This window comes from Haliotis rufescens, unplaced genomic scaffold, assembly GCF_023055435.1.
Source record: "Haliotis rufescens isolate VD_foot unplaced genomic scaffold, xgHalRufe1.0.p SCAF_42, whole genome shotgun sequence".
NCBI classification, from domain to species: domain Eukaryota; kingdom Metazoa; phylum Mollusca; class Gastropoda; order Lepetellida; family Haliotidae; genus Haliotis; species Haliotis rufescens.
This window is the reverse complement of record NW_025964135.1, coordinates 2,888,007-2,911,224: the sequence shown is the minus strand read 5'-3', so window position 1 is coordinate 2,911,224 and position 23,218 is coordinate 2,888,007. Positions and strand designations below refer to the sequence as shown.

Genomic DNA, 23,218 nt, shown 5'->3' with positions numbered 1-23,218 from the left:
TCAATTTTAGTATCTTTACGCCAACGACTTAAGGATATTTACTTGCAAAAATGGGCATCGCATGTTTTAAGTTCAGAAAAATGCAATTATTACAAGCTTTTCAAGAAAACAATTTCCCCAGAATACTATTTGTTTGACATCAACTTTATAAGGTTTAGAATAAGTTTAGCACAATTTAGATGCAGTTCTCATAGACTTAGGATCGAAGTAGGCAGGCATAGAAACATAGACAGAGAATTGAGAATATGTGAGCAATGTGATTTAAATGTGATTGAAGATGAGTTTCATTTTCTGTTAGTTTGTCCAAAATACGACCACCTTAGAATATATTGATCTGCCTGGTTATGTACATCCCACTCTACAAAAAGTTATATCGATCATGTCAACAACTGATAAAGATACTCTAAAAAATCTATCAATGTTCATTTATCATGCTATGTTAATTAGAATATGACCTGTTAAACGGATCTGTAACCACTCCCGAAAACAGAATTGTACTATGCGCCTGAGGCCTTTCAGTATGGAATAAAACTTATCCTATCCTAGTTCGGATGTGTCACCGCAGTGATTGTGTTATCGTCAGCGTGAATCGATGGTCATGATATCGACCACTGGTTTGTCTAGCCCAGATTAGGGGCGGTGGGGTAGCCTAGTGGATAAAGCGTTCGCTCGTCAGACCGAAGACCCTGGTTTAATACCCCCGATGGATACAATGTGTGAAGCCCATTTCCGTTGTCCTCCGCCGTGATATTGCTGGAATATTGCTAAAAGCGGCGTAAAACGATATGCACTCATTCAGCCCAGATTAGTCTGTTGCGGACCTACATTTCACGTTACATTACCTCCACCGCCTGTGGACATTGTCCGCTTAGAGGATGTCGTGGTGGTCACCCTCCTGTCCGAGCTGGGCGGACTGACCACTGCAGCCTTTTTGTCCATGAAGGTACAACTGACTGGACTGAAGACCCACGTCCTGCCGTCGACCTTGACCTTCAGGTCACAATCCCGATCGATGGCAATCACTTCCGCTTGTTTTCCAAGGCTCTGAAGATAAAAGGTTAGTTATTATTTCAGTTATTGATTATGAATTATAATATTTCAATCTGCAGTAGTTGAATCATAGTTTGGGGCATTCTTTTGAAAAATGGAAAGAATTCGTGAAAGAACATGGATGTCTGAAGCGAAAGTGATAAAAATATCACCCAAACAAAATACAAATAAAACAGAAGATGAAAAAGAAATTAAGAGTGTCATGGACATAAGTGTATATAAACATTTTAATTGCATTTGATCCTTGACTGAATCAGTATATATATTTCAATCCTCCTTTTTGAGTGAAGCACCGCTCTGATAACATATTCTGGAACTTTATGGCAATGGGATTAACTACAAACAGCATCAGCTTCGGCTTTGTAAACCGAGCATAATGGGTTTTTTACCAAGGTCACAAACGTAATTTCCAAATAAAACGACATCTGGCTTTTCATGACGTTTGTTTCCCACATTCGAGAGCATGTAGTTTAAGCGTTCGCTCGTCGCGCCGAAACCCAGGTACGATTCTCCACATGGGTACAAAGAGATGAAGCCCATTTCTGGTGTCCCCCGCCGTGATATTGCTGGAATATTGCTAAAAATCGGCGTAAAACCATACTCACTCACTCACTCGCATGTACATACGTCCGCCATGTGTTCCGTCCAGCCACCGTGTCCGACCTGAAGGTCCACGGCCGCGTTGTAGTTGGACGTGATCTTCACAATGTCCCCAACCTCAAACGAATGCAGCTGAAAATGGTAGGATCAACATTCATTCTGTATCATAATTTAGTTTTTCAAAAAGTAGCCATTTATGGACATGTCGGGCCGACTGGGTAATCAGTATTGTATTACTATTGCTGGAACATGACTGGCTGTCTAAAAAGGTAGAGATGTACTGATCTTGTAACTATGAGTTTACCTTAGTGAGAGAGTTGGACATCACTGCCCAGATCTCAGCATCCTCGTACTGAACGCGCACATACGCCTTGTCTTCCTCGGTGGGGCGAACAACTGTACCGACGTCATCGAGACACTGTGGCAGGGGAGATAAGTAGAGTTATTGTGTTCAAAATTCAGCACCGAAATACTTTACGAAATTTGTATTCAATATTGTCACCCATGTTCTTTGTATTTTTATATTGTTCCATCCCTCAACAAAACAATAAGCACCTACCAAAAAAATTAATCTTCCTTCCTTTTTACCATAAGAGATAAACACGTTACCCTCATTCTCATATTAATTCTCCTTATCATGATGGAAAAGCATATTCACGAAATCATTGACAAGGTTGGTGTCGGTTTTATCATTCGATTCCAGTGAGTGAGTGAGTTGGGTTTAAATCCGCTTTTAACAGTGTTCAAGTTATATCACGGCGTGTCAGCTTAATGTGAGAGGAAAGCCCGAAGTGATGCAGGTCTGAGACGTTTACCACTTCGGTGAAACCTTGGAGCACGGGTATGGTGCTGACAAACCTTGAAACATAATCGGGGATTCGAACCCACAATCATAGGTTTCTGGCGTATCCAAGGGACGCAACACTGCACAGCGAATTGCGGCGCCTTAGACGACTGGGCCCCCCTCACTTGATTCCAATTCAATGCATTAAGCAATGTTTCAGTGAATATAACATTAGATTGTTATTTATGTACAAGTCAGCATATCCTGAAACAGTTGCACATGTACAGTAAACTACGTTTATAACGAACACGCTTATAACGAACTGGCGAACTTTCTTTTAGTCCCGACTATTTGCTGTTTTTAATGTATTTATGCTTATAACGAACTACGTTTATATCGAACTAAAATCAGTGGTCCCTCTGATTCGTTATAACCGTAGTTCACTGTATGTGCTAAGTACCCTCTTCATGTCGTCTCTGTAGCCGATGTGATCCCGGTGGACGCTCTTGAATGTCTCCAGATCAACGTCAACTCGCACCTTGTCTCCTTTCTGGAAGCGCACAGTCTCAGGATACAGTACGTCTGGAATCAGCATCATCCAAACTTGTTTTATCGTCATGGATGAGTGAGTGAGTGAGTATGGTTTTACGCCGTTTTTAGCAATATTCCAGCAATATCACGGCGGGGGACACCAGAAATGGGCTTCACACATTGTACCCATGTCGGGAATCGAACCCGGGTCTTCGGCGTGACGAGCGAACGCTTTAACCACTAGGCTACCCGACCGCCCCCGTCGTGGATGAAAGTCGGGGCCAGTGAATAATTTCTTGCAAGAAGTCTACAGTGTTTTCATGCACTTCACGATTCCACGACAAAATATTAAAAAAACAATAATAGGAAATGAAAGGATAGACGAATTAGATGCATATATAAAAACTAACATAAATAACACTTTTAACACGAGTTGTGGTTTGCAAAGGTCGATGCTCATGATGTCAATCACTGGATTGTCTGGTCTAGACTCGATTATTTACAGGCCGCCGTCATGTAATTGGATTATTGCTGATTGCGACGTTAAACAGCAAAGAAACAAGGATCTACTTACCTAGGATCGGCAAATGTTCTTTGTAGTATTTCCATCCATTTGCCTCGTCCACCACGGCGAGAGCAACCTGTCCCCCCGCTCCTAGTCTGTACCCGCAGAGACTGTCGTGAGACTTGTTCCAGCGGACATTGACCGCCCCACGGACACACCCACCTGTGTACGTGCCCAGCTTGACGATCTCGCCCACCGTGCCGTCCCCGCCTGTAGCAAATGATGTGGTAGTAGAAGTGGTAGTGGTGATGGTAATGGTGGTGGTAGTGGTACTGCGGGTGGTAGTGGTAGTAGTAGTGGTAGAAGGATGTGGTGGAACGGTAAATCGATTTATATTTCAAATGTCATCTAAACTGGTGGGGATAGTTTTAGTAAAAGAAACAGCTGTAGCAGCAGTAGTAGTGATAGTAGTAGAAGTGGTAGTAGAGATAGTAGGGTAGTAGAGTAGTAGAAGGAGTAGTGGTAGTAGTAGTAGTAGTAGACGTAGCAGTAGCAGTAGTTTTACAAGTAGTAGTAGAAGTAGTTGTGACAGTAGTTGTAGTAGTAGAAGTAGTAGTAGGTGTGGGGGTGGTGGTGGTTGTAGTAGTAGTAGTAGTAGTAGTAGTAGTAGTAGTAGTAGTAGTAGTGGCAGTAGTAGTGGTGGTGGTGGTGGTGGTGGTGGTTGTAGTAGTAGTAGTAGTAGTAGTAGTAGTAGTAGTAGTAGTAGTAGTAGTAGTAGAAAAATAGGTAGTAGTAGTAGTATAAGTAGTTGTAGTAGTACTACAATAGTGGTACAGTAGTGGTACAATATAATGTCGTAGTACTAGGAGTTGAAGTGGTCGTGCGAGCGGCGGTGGTATGATTCGTTACATCGTCCTCCAGCTATGGCAGTTAAATATTAAGTAACTGACACTTTATGTTTCCAGACAAACATGTCAAATGGTGGCCTGTTGAGGGCGAGGCATTAACTTGAAACTGAACGCAACAACCACAGAGACATGACAACTCACCGTCCTGGTCGCCGTACCGCCAGTGAAGTCCCCGGATGACAGTTGCGCCCTTGAACATGCCCCTAGACTGGGTTCGCGCCGCGCCTGATCTTGGCGGAACTCGCACTCTGCCAAATGTAAAGGTTGTCGTTACATTGTCAAACCATTGTGTCCAACGTTACGCAGACATGCGTCTTATACCTTAGGATAAAAAAGGGAAACATTTCTCGGGCACATTTCTCTGAACGTAATTCGGTTTTATGGGTCTATTCTTTGTTGGGGTTGGGGGTGGTATGAATATCGCTACACCCTCGTCATCTTTGTTATCAATACCTCCATCCTCACCTTTGAGAAAAAGTGTGCCCGAGAAAAAGATTATTTAACCTTATCCCGTGATTGTGAACATAAAAAAGATTAACTAGATTTGATAAAAGAGTTAATATTAAAGATAATTCATATATTTGTCAAAACAATGTTAGGTTATGTGTATTTATGGATTGTCAGAACCTGCTTGAACATCCGTGATATTTATTTTCATATTAAATTTATAAAACATCGATCTTGAACAACGCCTATTCCAGTAATTAACATTTCGTGGTTTTTATATATGTACAAATCAGGCAGGTCATGGAAAAATAACCTACACAGGGGAAGTGCGAGTGAGACTGCGCAGAAAGGCGTGTGTGACGTCATGCCGCTCTTCCATGTAGCAAAAAGTGCAAAGGTCAAAGTCTGTACATTTGGAACACTTCCAACGAACACCTGCAATATTCTCCTCCCGGCACCCGTCACACACGACACCCTTTTGTTGAACAGCTAAAACATAAATAAACAAATATATAAGTATATGTATCAAGTAAAAGAGTTCAACGCATGTTTAGAGACATGATAAAGACAATGATTTCTTGCCTCGGTGTCGGGATTGACGCACAGTCCACCAGGTTCAGCCGTCAACAGGCGATCGTGATGGATGACGATGAATAATGATGGATGACGATGGGTAGCGATGGATAGCAGGGAATAGCGATGGATGGCGAAGGGTACCGATGGATGACGACGGATAGCGATGGATGGCGATAGGTAGCGATGAATGACGATGGATAGCGAATGATGACGAAGAATAACGATGGGCTACGATGGATAGCGATGGATGACGAAGGATAGCGAGAAATAGCGATGGATGGCGATGAGTAGTGATGGATAGCGACGGATAGCGATGGATAATATCAATTATAACGCATATGAATAGGCCTAGAATCTACATTTCCACAACACTGTATGAAGTTGATAATGTGAGGTGGAAACTCAAGATGGCCGATCCCAGCAATACGTGCACTGTAAACAATATGTTGTGAATATAAACACATACTTAAGAACTTGCTTAAATTCTTAAAGGAATACACATTTGGTGTGTTCTATCACAGGAACTATATATTTTTACCCCATGTTTCCCCCGAGTCCGAACGACACACAGGAGCTCTATGGTAGCGTGTTCAGCATGGTATATGTAGAGAGGAGTGTGATGTTTTCTATACGACTACATTATGCTGTACACACTATCATCGAGTTCCTGTGTGTTCTATCTGTCCCTCGGCCTCGGGGGACACATGGGGTAAAGAATTATATTTAAAACAATGTTCACAGCCGTGTGTATCAACACGGCCCCAGTTGTAAATCACTTGTATGTTATAGACACGGCGGGTTGGTCGGACAAAGCATTTCTGTTGTTGATGTAGCATAAATGAAAAATACATCCGACCCTATGATAAAACTCGGGAACACCGGCAGACACAAATTACTAGTACACAAGTTGCAGAGATTTTAGTGTAATATGTTTGTGTGACAAGTCCCCCTCAGTGATCTAGTGGTAGAGCGTCCGCCCGGAGAGTGGAAAGTCGGTGTTTTGAACCTCGGTCGCGTCATACCAAAAGACGTTAAAAGATGGTGCTACTACCCTGTCTGGCGCTCGGCATTAAGGGGCTAAAACAAGGACTGGTCGGCTCGGAGTCAGTATACTGCGTCTCAATGGGGTATTAATGTTCAACTTCTGCATGGTATCTCAGTGGACTACTAATACAAGCAGCCACACGCGTACGCACGAGCACAAACACACACACACACACACACACTCAAACGCGCATGCACGTCGCTATATAAGTGCAATAATCTTGGCCATTTCACCTCACCTCACCTCACCTCACCTCACCTCACCTCACCTTATGTGATACCAGTTAACCTGCTTGAGTGAGATCAGTGTCATGGTACGACTGTGGTTAACCTTCTGGAGTGAGGTCATTGTCATGGTAAGACTGAGGTTAACCTGCTGGAGTGTGGTCAGTGTCATGGTCCGAATTAGATTAACCTGCTGGAGTGAGGTCATTGTCCTGGTACGACTGAGGTTAACCTGACTGTGTGAGGTCATTGTCCTGGTACGACTGAGGTTAACCTGCTGGAGTGAGGTCATTGTCCTGGTACGACTGAGGCTAACGTGCTGGACTGAGGTCATTGTCATGGTAAGACCGAGGTTCAGAAACTGAACTGAGGTCATTGCCATGGTACGACTGAGGTTAACCTGCTGGAGTGAGGTCAGTGTCATGGTCCGAATTAGGTTAACCTGCTGGAGTGAAATCAGTGTCCTGGTACGAATTAGGTTAACCTTCTGGAGTGAAATCAGTGTCCTGGTACGACTGAGGTTAACCTGATGGAGTGAGGTCATTGTCCTGGTACGACTGAGGTTAACCTGATGGAGTGAGGTCATTGTCCTGGTACGACTGAGGTTAACCCGATGGAGTGAGGTCATTGTCCTGGTACGACTGAGGTTAACCTGATGGAGTGAGGTCATTGTCCTTGTACGACTGAGGTTAACCTGATGGAGTGAGGTCATTGTCCTGGTACGACTGAGGTTAACCCGATGGAGTGAGGTCATTGTCCTGGTACGACTGAGGTTAACCTGATGGAGTGAGGTCATTGTCCTTGTACGACTGAGGTTAACCTGATGGAGTGAGGTCAGTGTCATGGTACGACTGAGGTTAACCTGCTGGAGTGACGTCATTGCCATGGTGTGACTGAGGTTTACCTGCTGGAGTGAGGTCAGTGTCATGGTACGACTGAGGTTAACCTGATGGAGTGAGGTCATTGTCCTGGTACGACTGAGGTTAACCCGATGGAGTGAGGTCATTGTCCTGGTACGACTGAGGTTAACCTGATGGAGTGAGGTCATTGTCCTTGTACGACTGAGGTTAACCTGATGGAGTGAGGTCAGTGTCATGGTACGACTGAGGTTAACCTGCTGGAGTGACGTCATTGCCATGGTGTGACTGAGGTTTACCTGCTGGAGTGAGGTCAGTGTCATGGTACGACTGAGGTTAACCTGATGGAGTGAGGTCATTGTCCTGGTACGACTGAGGTTAACCCGATGGAGTGAGGTCATTGTCCTGGTACGACTGAGGTTAACCTGATGGAGTGAGGTCATTGTCCTGGTACGACTGAGGTTAACCTGCTGGAGTGACGTCATTGCCATGGTGTGACTGAGGTTTACCTGCTGGAGTGAGGTCAGTGTCATGGTACGACTGAGGTTAACCTGGTGGAGTGAGGTCATTGTCCTGTGTGTTTTTCGATTGACAAGTTCGGTTTCAAATACAATTGTTTCTTATTCATAGAAGATTCACGAGAGATCAAACAAGTCCAAACATAAAACTAAAAAGCATATTATTTTTTACGAGATAAACAAATATTTAATTTAGCGCGGTTAAATCCACAGGTCACCTAGCTCTACATTGAAAGCACGGTATGTTTTTCTCCATTCTACCATGACTAAATAGAACGCGAACTCATTGGTGCTAGCAAATATATTGCGTGAAGCGGCATGGGTTGAGTCCAGTGTTTTCAGTGGGTTGTCGATCTGAATTACGGAATCGTCGACAATAGCCTGTAAACATTATTATGCGTTGTATAATCTCAAGCAGTGTGTTTACACTGTAATACTTCACTCGAATATATGACATATAAGCACGGCAACTTGGTTAGCTAACATCAGGTGGGCACCCCTTCAGAAAACTAAGCAAGCTTTGCAAAGCGTCATATCGCTCATTGTGACGCAAAAGATATGACGTCACAGTGGTATATAGAAAAGCGCCAAATTCCAAGCTGTCTGCTGGCCCCAAAATTTAAAATATATCCTCTTAGTAGATTTCTGCCATGTATTCTGCACTAAATGTATTGCCACACATCCTTTGAATATTGTAGTAACCGCAACTTTGCATTGTGTAACCTGTAATTGTAGATATCATTATTTAAATATGCCTACCGACAATGACTATAAAACTACTATTACATGAATATTATATTCAGCGGTGATGCGGCCGTTAAACCAATCAGAGGGGTTTTATTATGATTTAATAGCCTCTGACTGACCAATCAGAATCGAGTAATTTCCCTGTTCATGGTAGAATATTATAATTTATATGCATATCAAATTATATTGATTCTTAGCTCGGTTTTGCAGCAAATGCTCTGTATATCTGTAGGTGTGGGCCAGCGGGTGTCTTTGGATAAAAAAACAACATTCGGTGGGGGAAAGTGTATCGATGTATTTTGATATGTGAAATGTGAATCATTTAATAAATAATAATTTAGATTAAGATGGATTTGAAGCGAGTCACCTGTAGGTCCTGAATCAAACACCAGCAAGTCAAACTTGTCGTTGTCGCCCGCGTCGTACTGAAACTCCCTCCCGGTGTCCCAGAGGACAGTCACACGACCCTTGGTCGAGTCCACGTCCAGGACGGTACCCACGTGACCATCGCCGCCATCTTGGTCCTGGCCACTCCATCCGGGTCCTCTGACGACCCGGATGCCAGGACAAGGATACGGCATCTGAAAGAAAAACAGTTTAGAAGAACGATATGGATCACTATAATGATTCAAATACATGGAAACACAGTTTCACTTCATGTCACTGTCCATTGAAGGTTTTAATGTGTTACTTGACAGCATACTCATGACGTTAACACGAATCAAACTTAGACTTTATAACTTTTCATCACTATTTCGTCGTGATACAGTCCAAACGGATGGTCGATAATTCCCAGTCACAAGACACGAAGACGTTCCAAATTCCAACTTATATTTGTTCATGGTACAGGGCCTCGTTCCACAAAGCAATCTTAGCGCTAAGACGATCGTAACTCCCATACTTTAACATAGGCTTACGGTAGTCGTAGCGCTAAGACGATCGTAACTCCCATACTTTAACATAGGCTTACGGTAGTCGTAGCGCTAAGACGATCGTAACTCCCATACTTTAACATAGGCTTACGGTAGTCGTAGCGCTAAGACGATCGTAACTCCCATACTTTAACATAGGCTTACGGTAGTCGTAGCGCTAAGACGATCGTAACTCCCATACTTTAACATAGGCTTACGGTAGTCGTAGCGCTAAGATCGCTTTGTTGAACGGGGCCCTGGAGCATTGGACAAGCTGGAAGGAGGAATGTGGAATGCGTATTTTATATTGACCGTTAAAATATAAACAGAGTAGATTTATCGCCGATATATGAGTCACCTTTATTCAGAAGAAATTCTTTTCCAAAAATACATACAGATAAATTCGAATTTGGCCGGTGTAATTATTTTGCTGTATAAAAATATATGTCAATGTGATTCAGCAGATTTGTCAATACATTTACTGCATTTTTACAACCATCCACATACATCTGAATAGAAATTTGAATGAACCTCGCCCACAGCGTTACATGTGTGATGATGATTCTTTGAACGAATGAGTGAGTGAGTGAGTGAGTTGGGGTTTATGGTGCTTTTAGCACTATTGCAGCAATAATGCGGCGGGTGACAACAGAAATGGGCTTCACACATTGTACCCATGTGGAGAATAGAACCTGGATCTTCGGCGCGATGAGCGAACGCTTTAACCACTAGGCTACCCCACCACCTCTTGAAAGACTGAGTCCCAAGTATTCAGTGCTCACTAATGTCGACGGGCTTTACGATGTGTCATCTCGCTCATTGCGTGTCTCGTCATATCATCGCCGTCAAACACCGGTTAACAATGCCTTGGCTTAATTATTCATAAGGAGTCGTGATACAGATTGAATATTGTTGACTGTGGTGTACAACAACATACACTATAAACCTCATAAGTGATTTATCATTACGAGTTAATGAGTGTAAACCTCCTTAGTGGGACCCGTGAAGATCCGGGGTAAAACAGGTCACTAGCAACCCATGCTTGTCGTAAGAGGCGACTAACGGAATCGGCTGGTCATGCTCGCTGACTTGGTGGATCCATGGTTGTTGCGTAGATCGATGCTCATGATGTTTATTGACAGACTCGATTATTGACAGACCACCGTCGTATTGCTGGAATATTGCGGCGTTAAACAACAAACAAAATTAAACCTCATTAGTGGCCATATCAGAATAAACCATAAATCAAACATCAGCAACCGTATTCGACTTTTACTGACCGCCTCCGTGGTATAGGGGACAGAGTGTCTGCCCAGAGAGCGGAAGGTCAGCGGTTTGATCCGAACCATAAGCCGTAAAACGATGGTACTTGATGTTACCCTGCCTCGATAAAACAATGACTGGTCGGCTCGGAGTCAGTGTAAGACTGGCTGGGGTAGACATGTTATCCATGCTATATTCTCCATCTTCCTTACTTTTGTTTTGTTTTCTTTCTTTGTTGTTTAACGCCGCACTCACCAATATTACAACTATATGACGGCGGTCTGTAAGTAATCGAGTCTGGACCAGACGATCCAATGATTCACTTCATGACCATCGATCCACGCAATTTGGATACGATGACATGGATCAACCAAGACAGCAACCCTGACCACCTCTTACGACAAGCATAGTCGTCTTTTAGGGCACGACACGCCCTGGGGCACAGACGTTTTAAACAGCAGCTGGCGACATCAGACCACCGTCGACATTGTGTCCGTATATCGAGTTAACGGAGTAAAACGAGTTGTCATATTTTCTTCCGTAAGAAGTTAATACACGCTGTAGGAAATGTACCCTTCTCGCAGTTTCTGGCCATAGTCGACCAGTGTGTGAGGAAGCCTCGATTGGGAACACGATGGGGAATCGAACCTGCTTCCGAGGCGTTATTAGCGAACGCTTCAACCATCACAGTACTCGCAATCTCAATGCACTTTGGGGGACACGGGTGGCCCAGTCGTCTAAGGCGCTGCGATTCGCTGTGCAGAGTTGCATCCCTTGGGCACGCCAGAAACCTATGATTGTGGGTTCGAATCCCGGTTCGCCCCGATTATTTTTCTAGGTTTGTCAGCACCATACCCGTGCTCGTGGGTTTCACCGAAGTGGTAAACGTCTGAGACCTGCATCACTTCGGGCTTTCCTCCCACATTAAGCTGACACGCCGTGATATGACTGGAATACTGTTAAAATCGGCGTTAAACCCAACTCACTCACTCACTCAATGCACTTTGTGAGAAAAGAATAGGGTCAAGATGACCACCCCAGCTAAACACTGATCAGTAGTGTTAATTTCAGGACACAAACCTTGGGGTACCTGAACCTGCTCCGTCTAAGGAACAAGTACTTGGAATTGATCCAAGTCAGTTGGTACGCAGCTCCGGGCGAGGCTCACAAAGGATCGAGTGATATATATCCCGCGTCTACAGTTTGTAAAGCCTGTTTCTGCTATGCAAGTCTTTTATGCCCTTACCTGGAAATACCGTCAGGGTGTTCTCCAGGTAAAACGCAGTATCGTTAAATTGATCAATATTTTGGCATTGTGCCAGACAGATCTACATTGTGACTTGCGTTAACGCATGACCGTTGATTTGACCCGGTAACAGAGGAATGTTTACCTCGGGTGTAACTATCACCTGAATAGTTAGGGGTTTGATGAGGCCCGATCAATATCTGTAAAAACTCACAAATTCCAGTTCATGTTGATATAGTTATAACTAATGCCATGGCTTGTACACGACTGATAACAGGAGTAGTGAGTGAGTGAGTTGGGTTTAACGCCGCTTTTAACACTATTTCAGTTATATCGCGGCGTGTGAGCTTAATGTGGGAGGAAAACCCAAGTGATGCAGGTCTCAGACGTTTACCACTTCGGTGAAACCCACGAGCACGGGTATGGTTCTGACAACCTAGAAACATAATCGGGGCGAACCGGGATTCGAACCCACAATCGTAGGTTTCTGGCGTTCCCAAGGGACGCAACTCTGCACAGCGAATCGCAGCGCCTTAGACGGCTGGTCCACCAGTGCCCTTATATATAATTAGAAAGTAGGTTAATACAAACTGTTGACATCTTCTGACAGAAATATCTTTACCGTCACATACATGTTTAGCATGGTATGTAGGGGCAGCACCAACACATCACCCGCAAGGGAGGCTTTTTCACATGGCTCGGCCTTTCTTGTATTTCATTTGGTTTTATGTTGTACGATTTGTTTGTTTGTTGTTTAACGCCGCACTCAGACATATTCCAGCTATATGACGACGGTCTGTAAATAATCGAGTCCGGACCAAACAATCCAGTGATAGACAGCATGAGCATCGATCCACGCAATTAGGATACGATGACATGCATCAACCAAGTCAGCGAGCCTGACCACCCGATCGCGTTAGTTGTCTCTTACGACAAATATAGTTACCTCTTACGGCAAGCATGGGTTGCTGAAGACCTATTCTAACCCGGATCTTCACGGCTCCGAGAGCGATGTGGTTCATATTAGGTAAACACTGCGACGAATGGAAACTTCTATTTAATATCTTTAATTTAAATCCCCTGAAAAGCTGACTTTGTAGGACGGAAATCTTGGAGACAAGTTAACAAAAAAACACAAAAAAACACAACCTCCACCCAACGCGCATCCCTTAAAGAAATGAGGTTTTTGCCTTCTCCCTTGAAAAGGAACGCGATGTGCCACGTCGTACCTATTTATAGTAACAAAGCAAGCCGTGGGAATTCCCAGTCTGCGTGTGCTATAACGAGGACATTGGGAGACTAAATGAGCTCACACGTTCTCAATGATCGAATTCACTGTTGCATCTCATCAGATACGGTAAACAAAGCGATGACGTCATCTAGTACACATAGTTTTAGTTTTCAAAATCCACGAGTAATCCTACTCGTCCCTTGTTGACTGAGAAATGACATACATAGTCGGATCTAGAGGGGGGGGAGGGGGGGGGGGGGGGGGTCCAGGGGGTGATCCCCCTTTTGAAAACCAAATGTAGTATGTTGTAGGAAGCAATATTATCTGAGAGAGGGTTTGACATTTGGACTCTCCCTTTTGCAAATGCTGGAACCGCTCTTTACATATGAAAGAAATTGGGTATGTTTATATAGTCTACACCCTGGTGCAAGGAGTGATTATCGAGCATTGCCAGATACACGATTAAGAGATCAGCTATTCATTATAGCAAAACAATTGTTTACCGACATTAAGATCAATAAAACATACCTTAAAACACTGTCTCAAGTCTTGAAGTACAGGTAAATTACGGAACCTTGACCTTGTGTCTTGTGATATACTTCCTTGTCAAATCGAAACTAGAATTTTAGCGATTCGACATGGCGTTTTGCCAGCACAGATATATAAATACATACACAACCCTGTTCACCCCATGATAGCTGCTTGCAGCAGTGCTCAAACACAAATTTGTTTTGATACCCGATTGGTAAGTACATAATACTATTCAACTTAAAAGAATTTAATTTGTCATTTTTGGAGCGTTTTTCTGGAGTTACTGAGAAATGTGTTCATATTGATTACTAGTGTCCAGTAGCGATGAACTGTTAGTGATATGTGTAACACATCAGAAGAGTTGTTTTGTATTCCAGTTATGTTATATAGGGTGTTGATTTGTCCTTGATGTTAATTTCTGATTCAGCAATCACGTACAGGGTCGACAGCGTTAGACTGTGTAGATGTGAGGAGAGCTATAATGTTAATGCCCTTGACATATGGATTAGAGAACGATTGTTGATTTAGACAATCCCAAAAATTGCAGCTATATGACGTATATATTAAATCTACAGGGCAACTACCCACGCCACCAATAAGATCAGGTCCAACATTGTGGGCATTTGTCCGGAATACGCCCCCCCCCCCCCCCCCCCCCCCCCCCCATTCCTTACCCCTCCTCCTCCGACACACACACACACACACACACACACACACACACACACACACACACACACACACACACACACACACATTTGTTGCAGTTTTACGTCAGATAAATGAAGGCACATGCTGGACACAGCTAAATAAGAAGAAGAATTTTTATTTAAATGTTATTCATATTGCTTAGATGTATAAGCGCATTGTTACATTTCGCCCTAGCATTATATGAGAAATTGTGGAATACAAAGTTTAGTTCTGTAGCGGTCCAATTTGAGCAGTGATACTTTCGCTGCTGCAAGACTGCTGACGCGTGAAGCAATATTCGCTCATTCAACAATGACACGTCTGTAACTGTCAAACACAAACTGATTCTAGAGGTTACTCGCTCATACAGCGCGGTGTTTACTGGGGTGTTTATTAATCATGTTGATCCGCACGCTCTACAGTGTATGTCAGTGTAACACAATATCCTCCCGCCAACATGCAGCGATTCGACGTCTTACAGCTGCTCGCCATGTCAAGGTCTCTTTGACGAAATAATACAATTCAAAGGTTCACAATGAGTGCCTATATTGATAGGCCCCGATCTCTCTTGAGAGCGTTCAGTGAATTCTGCTTGTGTTGCATTGCGCGCACCAGTGTAACGTTAGTCACTATCTCATTGCGACGAGTGCCCTCAAGGACAGACAGCGGTATGCGGTCTACTATAGACTTACTTTATGAACAAACTTTAATAAGGTATTCAAACCAATCACAGCAAACATATGCGGGGTATCGAGTCTCAGAACGGGTCTGAGGTACCTTTTTGTTGTATATAGGTCATATGTATTGGAGTCTCACTCAAGCTTGTTGTTGATGTCAAGCACAAACATGGGGAAATGTGTACCATGTACATGCCGTGTACCCTGCATGGCTTATCCAGTTTCATGACTTCAATCCCCAGCTGTTTGCATGTTTTAGTGATTCATATCTGGTGGCGCACCTACAAACGTGGCTCAGCGATAACACTAGGGATAGAGACCGTCAAGATCCGGATCAGAAGAGGCGACTATGCTTGTCGTAAGAGGCGACTAACGGGATCGGGTGGTCAGATTGCTGACTTGGTTGATGCATGTCATCCTATTCCAATTGCGTAGATCGCTGCTCATGATGGCAACCACTGAACTGTCTGGTCCAGATTCGATAATTTACAGACCGCCGTCAATTAGCTGGAAGACCTATTCCCTACCCGGCTCTTCTCGGGTCCCTTTGAAATGTAAAAACACAAATCAGCAAACAACAGAGACTTTAGACTTTTATTGCCATGATATAGTAGGGGTAATAGCAGTTCCTCTGAATAATAACGTTTGCTTTCTCCACGTGACACGAGTTAGCACAATGGTTTGATTGTAGTGAGGGTTGTGTTTCAAACGTTGTCACAACGACTGATGTTACGGTGCAGGGCTCATTTACTATGGTAGAGACCCGTGAAGATCCGGGGTAGAATAGGTCTTCAGCAACCCATGCTTTCTGTAAAAGGCGACTATGCTTGTCGCAAGAGACAACTGACGGGATCGGGTGGTCAGGCTCACTGACTTGGTTGATGGATTTCATCGTATCCCAATTGCGCGGATCGCTGCTCTTGATGTCAGTCACTGGATTGTCTGGTACAGAATCGATTATGTACTGACTGCCGTCATATGGCTTGAATATTGGTGAGTGCGGCGTTAAACTAAAAAAACGAAAACAACAAAAACAACAAACAAACAAACAACTAAATATGGTTCTTACTTACATGGTTCATTGTTAACCTCTTAATGGAACATACGTGTCTACGTCATGTTCTCCCGCCATTACCCAAGGGCTATTGTAATATGGTGCCCTTAGTATTCCTTTCCACCCTTGCCGAATTATGGTGTTATATGTTGGCTGGACTAACGAGTCTTTGCATAGACCAATCAAAATCACGTTACAAAATCAACATCCGGTTCGTAAACTGCCGTGCTGATTTTCGGTCGACTGCAGGATATGCAAAGCATGTGTGTCGTCAACTTAGCGTCAACAGATATTTTCGAAATCGTTTCATGTTTTTAATCTAGGTGCTCACGTGATTTGATGCATTTCGCGAAGTAAGGCTCGTTATATTACAATATAAAGCTTGATTATCGATCGGATCGCCTTCACTGGGCGCCGACATTTTGTTTGAAACAAATGCAAGTGATATACCCCTACCCGTGCTCGTGGGTTTCACCGAAGTGGTAAACGTCTAAGACCTACATTACTTCTGACTGTCCTCTCACAGTTGACACGCCGCGATATAACTTGAATACTATTACATTTGAATACTATTGAATACTGTTACACAAGTAACAGCCTCCCCCCTCTGCCACACATAACACATCATACATCTCCTCAACGCCCTTACAGATATCAGCGGCGGTCGGGTAGCCGGGTTCAATTCCCGACATGGGTACAATGTGTGAAGCCCATTCTGGTGTCCCCCGGCGTGTTATTGCTGGAATATTGCTAAAAGCGGCGTAAAACCAAACTCACTCACTTGAGACGTTGATGTTTGTATTTCATGCAATATTCACATTTATTAATTTTAAGTTAAACATTTCACATATTTTAACTTTTATGCACGGTGCAATCTTAATCGCCAATAATCGTGATGTTTGAAGGAAAATTAACGTTTCATCTGTCATCTGGCAAGCCTCGGAGTTTTTTCCAGTTTCATCAACTCGTGTTGATATATTTCATTTAAAAGACACTCGGGTGAGATTCTCTATATATCGAACTTCTGACCATCGCCACATGACACATCACCCCATCACCCAACCACACATCACTCCATCGCATCACCACACATGACTCCATCACCCCACCACACATCACCCCACCACTCCACCACAAACAACTCCATCACCCCACCACACATCACCCCATCACCCCACCACACATCACTCCATCGTCTAACCACACATCACTCCATCACCCCACCACACATCACTCCATCACCTCACCACACATCACTCCATCACCCCACCACACATCACTCCATCACCCCACCACACATCACTCCATCACCCCACCACAAACAACTCCATCACCCCACAACACATCACTCCATCGATATCGTCTAACCACACATCACTCCATCACCCCACCACACATCACTCCATCACCCCACCACACATCACTCCATCGATATTGTCTAACCACACATCACTCCATCACCCCACCACACATCACCCCACCACCCCACCACAAACAACTCCATCACCCCACCACACATCCCCTCATCCCCCCCCCCCCCCCCCCCCCCTCCTCCCCATACACACCATTGAAGCAAAACCTTTATTAATCCTTGATTTGTGTTGGTGACTGTTTTTAATCACAGACCAATGGCAGCTGGTATCCGAGTAATCCGAGGCCCTGACTGGCGGTACGGCGATGAAGATGGCGGAGACGGTCACGTGGGCACCGTGGTGCAGTATGGGAGTAATAGTGCTGCCCAGGTGGTCTGGGATAACGGCAAAATGCTCAACTGTAGAATTGGCCAAAACGGGAAACACGACTTGCGTATCTTTGACAACGCCACTGTTGGTGAGCTTTTTAATTATCATGTACCTCAGTACAACGGAACCTCGCTATTCCGGAAATCCCGCTTTTCGGGCGGTTAGTGATACCATCACTTACAAAATACTTGCCGCAAAAGGCGACTATGCTTGTCGTAGGAGGCGACTAATTGGATCGGGTGGTCAGACTCGCTGACTTGATTGATGCATGTCATCGTATCACAATTGCGTGGATCGATGCTCATGATGTCAGTCACTGGATTGTCTAGTCCAGACTCGATTATTTGCAGACCGCCGTCATATAGCTGGAATATTTCTGATTGCATCGTTAACCAACAAATAAACAAACAAACAATACCAATGATTAATCAAGATGTCAATACTAGTATACATCACTGAGTAACAATAATTGGTCAAGACGTCGGGGGCGGTCAGGTAGCCTAGTGGTTAAAGCGATCGATCGTCACGCCGAAGACCCGGGTTCGATTCCCGACATGGGTACAATGTGTGAAGCCCATTTCTGGTGTCCCCCGCCGTGATATTGCTGGAATATTGCTAAAAGCGGCGTAAAACCATACTCACTCACTGGTCAAGATGTCAATGGGATCGGTGCTTTACGGATAAACGAGACTCACTTTTGAGGACGATATTTTACTTGTGCATTAATCAGGATAGGTACCAAGGAAATTGTGGAAATCATTTTCGGATTCTCAAATGTTTCTACGAACGATTTGTATGATAGATCATTAGCTGAGAGTGTAACCGTACATATCATCGTGTGAAAGAGAAAACTGTATTGTGCGAAGCTAGGCCTCAATGTAATACTCACCACAGGTGCCGTGCTGATTGTTTATTGCAGGTGTCCGTCACACCAAGATATGTGACGCCTGCACAGAAAATGGCATTGTCGGCATCCGCTGGAAGTGCTCTGTGTGTGATGACATCGACCTTTGTTCCGTATGCTACGTCACAGACAAACATGACCTGACTCACCAGTTTCTGCGTTATGACGCTGCAGGCGCGCAGGCGTAAGTAGATCACAACTTGATGGTGGAGTTTATGGCGTGGTATGGGCAGCTATTAGCTCTTGAATGGTTGACAATATATTATGAAATTGACAGGATTGGTTCAAACGTTAAGAAACGTTAAAGAAAAGGGGGTCCGGAAACATATAGCTCCAATTTTGAGATTTTAAGTAACTTGCCTTTGCATGTGTTTGTGACCGGTGCCATCGTAGGAGCAGGATACGCTAGCCTTTTTCGCGAACTTCTTGCATCATCATGTGATAGTGATTTATAAGCACGTGCTCATGATGTAGTCGGAATCGTACAATCGACTCAGATGTCTGATTTGTCAGAGATGGTGTCATTACTGATTTTCAGTGGTCAATTCATATAATTTCCACATATTTTTTACCTTAACGCTAAATGGAATCTGTTCTGGCGGACAATCTAGACCGGTTATTCTCATGCATTGAACATTTATATTATGAATATAGAAAGATTATGTCGCTTATATTGAACAATATTCCTGTTAACTCACAGGGTGTCAGGTTAATACCTCAATCCAGACAGTATATGACTGACCCAGGTCAAAGATATATACTCGTTTGGTGCTTACAAACCATGCATTACAATCAGGGAGAATATTGATTTCGAACCCACTGTAAGCGGATCCTGGTGCAACTGAAAGACGATCTCTACGAATTGCGATGCATTAGGCTTAGACATGGTCCTTGGTAATTGGAAATATAGAAAGAATGATAAATAATAGTCAAAATTAAATTATTTTAAACGCTAATAATGTGACACTGTTCAGTATTCAGTGGGGGCGGTCGGGTAGCCGACTGGTTAAAGTGTTCGCTCGTCACGCCGAAGACCCGGGTTCGATTCCCGACATGGGTACAATGTGTGAAGCCCATTTCTGGTGTCCCCCGCCGTCATATTGCTGGAATATTGCTGAAAGCGGCAAAAAAAACATACTCACTCTCTCTCTCTCTCTTATGTTTCTAGGTTTGTCAGCACCATACCCGTGCTCATGGGTTTAACCGAAGTGGTTAACGTCTGAGACCTGCATCACTTCGGGCTTTCCTCCCACATTAAGCTGACACGCCGCGATATAACTGGAATACTGTTAAAAGCGGCGTTAAACCCAACTCACTCACTCACTCATCCTATGTGTTGTACAGAGTAGCCGTGGGCAAACGTAACCAGGCCATGAAGGCCCGGGCCATGGGCATCTTCCCCGGGGCAACGGTGGTGCGGGGCAAGGACTGGAAATATGACAACCAAGACGGTGAGGACATCACTCTGCACTTACTGTTGACTCGTTGATCTAGTTGACAGCGTGGATCGTTGCCCATGTCAATCACTGGATTGTCGTAAGAGGCGACTAACGGGATCGGGTGGTCAGGCTCGCTGACTTGGTTGATGCATGTCATCGTATCCCAGTTGCGTAGATCGATGCTCATGATGTCAATCACTAGGTTGTGTGGTCCAGACTGGATCATTCACAGACCGCCGTCATATAGCTGGAATATTGCTGAGTGCGGCGTTCAACAACAAACAAACAAACAAACTTAATGATATGAAGGCGTTTCTTACAATTGTTCACAAGTGTCTCAACTGGGTCGAATAGGACCTTCTCAGAAGAAAGATGCAATGTTGTTTGTTGTAACAGGTTCGATGCTCATGATCGATGCTCATGATGTCAATCTCTGGATTGTCTGGTCCAGGCTCGAATTTTACCGATCGCCGTTATATACCTAGATAATTTGCGTAGTGCAGCGTGAAACAGACAACAAACAAATCAACAGACATTTTTAATTGAAATTGTTAGCTAGCGATGGTGCAGAACAAGTTACCCAGACACCTGGTGTCATTACTGGATTCAGGGATCCATTCAAGCAGATGTTCACCACTGCTTTGACCTTTACGCTCAATGGAATCTGTTGCGGCAGACATTCGAGACGGATTATTCTCCGGCGTTGACGTTTTATAATCGCTTGTCACTGGTGTTCTATTCCCCAATTGGTAAACTGTGCGAAGTATGGTGTCTCCCGTCGTGATATTGCTGAAATGTTGCTAAAGTCTTGCTTAGAACCATACTTATTTACTTACTCTCCTATCATGATTCTCTCCAGGAGGACCTGGAGGTGAAGGCCATGTGACGTCACTAAACACACCGGAAACTCGCTCGGCCCGCAGCACGGTAGAGGTTGCCTGGGACAAGGGACAAAAGAACTCGTATCACATGGGGTACAAGGGTCTGGTAGACCTGCAGTACACAGAGGAAGCCCCGGGGCCAGACTACTACCCCAAGCATCTTCCACTCCTGGGTGGGCAAAATATACTACTCGGGTTAAGTTAAGAACACTCACGATTTGAAGGCTCTTTGTTGCAATACCTACCAGGTATTAACAAAAGTCGTACGAAAAATTAGATGTATTTTGACGTTTTTTCGGAGTAGACCTTAGTTCAATGTTGACCTCATCACGATAATTTGGACATATTGGTTCAGATCATTTGATCCATATATTTTGGCACCTGATTCAGATAACATCAAAGAGATGTTTTAAGGATTTTAAGGATTTTAAGGATTACATAATACTTGAAATCTCGTTAATCAAGACTTGTTAGTCCGAAAAGCTCGTATTCCGGAAGAAATTGATGGAAACATCAACTTCAACGCAACTAATCACCTGACCTAGAAATTGTGATAATTCAGACGCTTTTATTACGAGCCGCACCGTCTGGATTAAAAATGTTTGCTAAATGAATATGAATTTATTATTTGTCTCGAGAATAACGTTCATGTACAGATGCTTCGGAACGTTGGATATCTGTTTATTGGATATCTGGACCCAATGTATTCAACAGATGCAACATCGGCGGCGTATCCAAGCGCCAGCAGCAACACTGACTCTGGCATCAAGGAGGGGGACAAGGTGTGTATTGAGCTGGATGAAGCTGCGCTGAAGGAGCTGCATAAAGCTGCGGGGAGCTGGTCGTCAGGCATGGCACGGGTAGGTGAAGGTCAGGCATGGCACGGGTAGGTGAAGGTCGGGCATGGCACGGGTAGGTGAAGGTCAGGCATGGCACGGGTAGGTGAAGGTCAGGCATGGCACGGGTAGGTGAAGGTCAGGCATGGCACGGGTAGGTGATGGTCAGGAGATGTGTCAGAGATTGTACGCTCGTCGCTGTAGCTCGTTACTGTAAATCGTGAAATAGATGCGAGAGAGAAATTAATTTTGAAAAAAGCGAGTGGACATTGCTCGCGTTAATTTAATCGCACATTTATTGCAAAATAGTGACTGTTGACAAGAGGGCGGCCCTCGTATCCCTTCAGGGATTTGAAATTTGCAACAAAACATTACTAGACGTGATGATTTACCATTTAAATTATGTTTCCTGTAATGCTAGGTGTTGCTATATATGCAGAGATAGCAATTGCAGTGTGTATTTTCTCCGACTAAGCCGGAAATCGCAGCTGGGTATCGTTAACACATACTAAATATACACTTCCCATAATCTTAAGAAAGCGGCTGCATATATTAAAATACAGTAAACACGCTTATAACGAACTAACGGATATGTCGAACTTATTGTTTTGTCCCGGCCACTGCTGTATATATGATAATTATACATAATGCTTATAACGCACTACCGTTATAACGAGCTAATATTAGTGTCACCTTTGATTTCGTTATAACCGTAGTTTACTGTAGTTGCATGATTAAAGACTTTGTGTCTTAGAATACAAGTTGTAAACTGACTATTATACTTTAGTGGGGATTTAAGTATCGACAAACATATATATTTTATATTTATTTTTAATTCCCAAATGTGTCTACTAGTATTCTGTTGGTAAAGTTATTGTTAATGTGCGGACATTGAAAAACTTGTGATGAAGACAGCGTCATAATTCCATTTTGCGAGTGGGATAAAAGGTTGACCCTGAAAGGTTTTTCAGAAGGTATCAGCAGAGAACATTCACTGTGTACCTTTTAACATTAGATATTGGAG

At 43.8% G+C, this 23,218-nt stretch overlaps 2 protein-coding genes across 2 annotated transcripts in view; one reads left to right on the top strand and one right to left on the bottom strand.

Moving 5' to 3' along the window:
- LOC124148182 (E3 ubiquitin-protein ligase MIB2-like) overlaps positions 1 to 14,090 on the bottom strand; it is a 27,887-nt gene extending 13,797 nt beyond the window's left edge. Inside the window, exons 1-9 of the mRNA XM_046519153.2 lie at positions 13,972 to 14,090; positions 9,160 to 9,373; positions 5,143 to 5,314; positions 4,520 to 4,626; positions 3,540 to 3,740; positions 2,895 to 3,016; positions 1,955 to 2,068; positions 1,678 to 1,782; positions 843 to 1,044 (exon numbers count right to left, since the gene is read on the bottom strand). Coding sequence (XP_046375109.2) covers positions 843 to 1,044; positions 1,678 to 1,782; positions 1,955 to 2,068; positions 2,895 to 3,016; positions 3,540 to 3,740; positions 4,520 to 4,626; positions 5,143 to 5,314; positions 9,160 to 9,373 — 1,237 coding nt within the window. The 5' untranslated portion in view covers positions 13,972 to 14,090. The remainder of the gene's footprint in view (positions 1 to 842; positions 1,045 to 1,677; positions 1,783 to 1,954; positions 2,069 to 2,894; positions 3,017 to 3,539; positions 3,741 to 4,519; positions 4,627 to 5,142; positions 5,315 to 9,159; positions 9,374 to 13,971) is intronic.
- The window catches only part of LOC124148180 (E3 ubiquitin-protein ligase MIB2-like), a 24,683-nt gene continuing 15,535 nt past the window's right edge, over positions 14,071 to 23,218 (top strand). The window contains exons 1-6 of the mRNA XM_048382944.1: positions 14,071 to 14,188; positions 18,017 to 18,222; positions 19,054 to 19,222; positions 20,383 to 20,489; positions 21,337 to 21,531; positions 22,073 to 22,218. Coding sequence (XP_048238901.1) covers positions 18,021 to 18,222; positions 19,054 to 19,222; positions 20,383 to 20,489; positions 21,337 to 21,531; positions 22,073 to 22,218 — 819 coding nt within the window. The 5' untranslated portion in view covers positions 14,071 to 14,188; positions 18,017 to 18,020. The remainder of the gene's footprint in view (positions 14,189 to 18,016; positions 18,223 to 19,053; positions 19,223 to 20,382; positions 20,490 to 21,336; positions 21,532 to 22,072; positions 22,219 to 23,218) is intronic.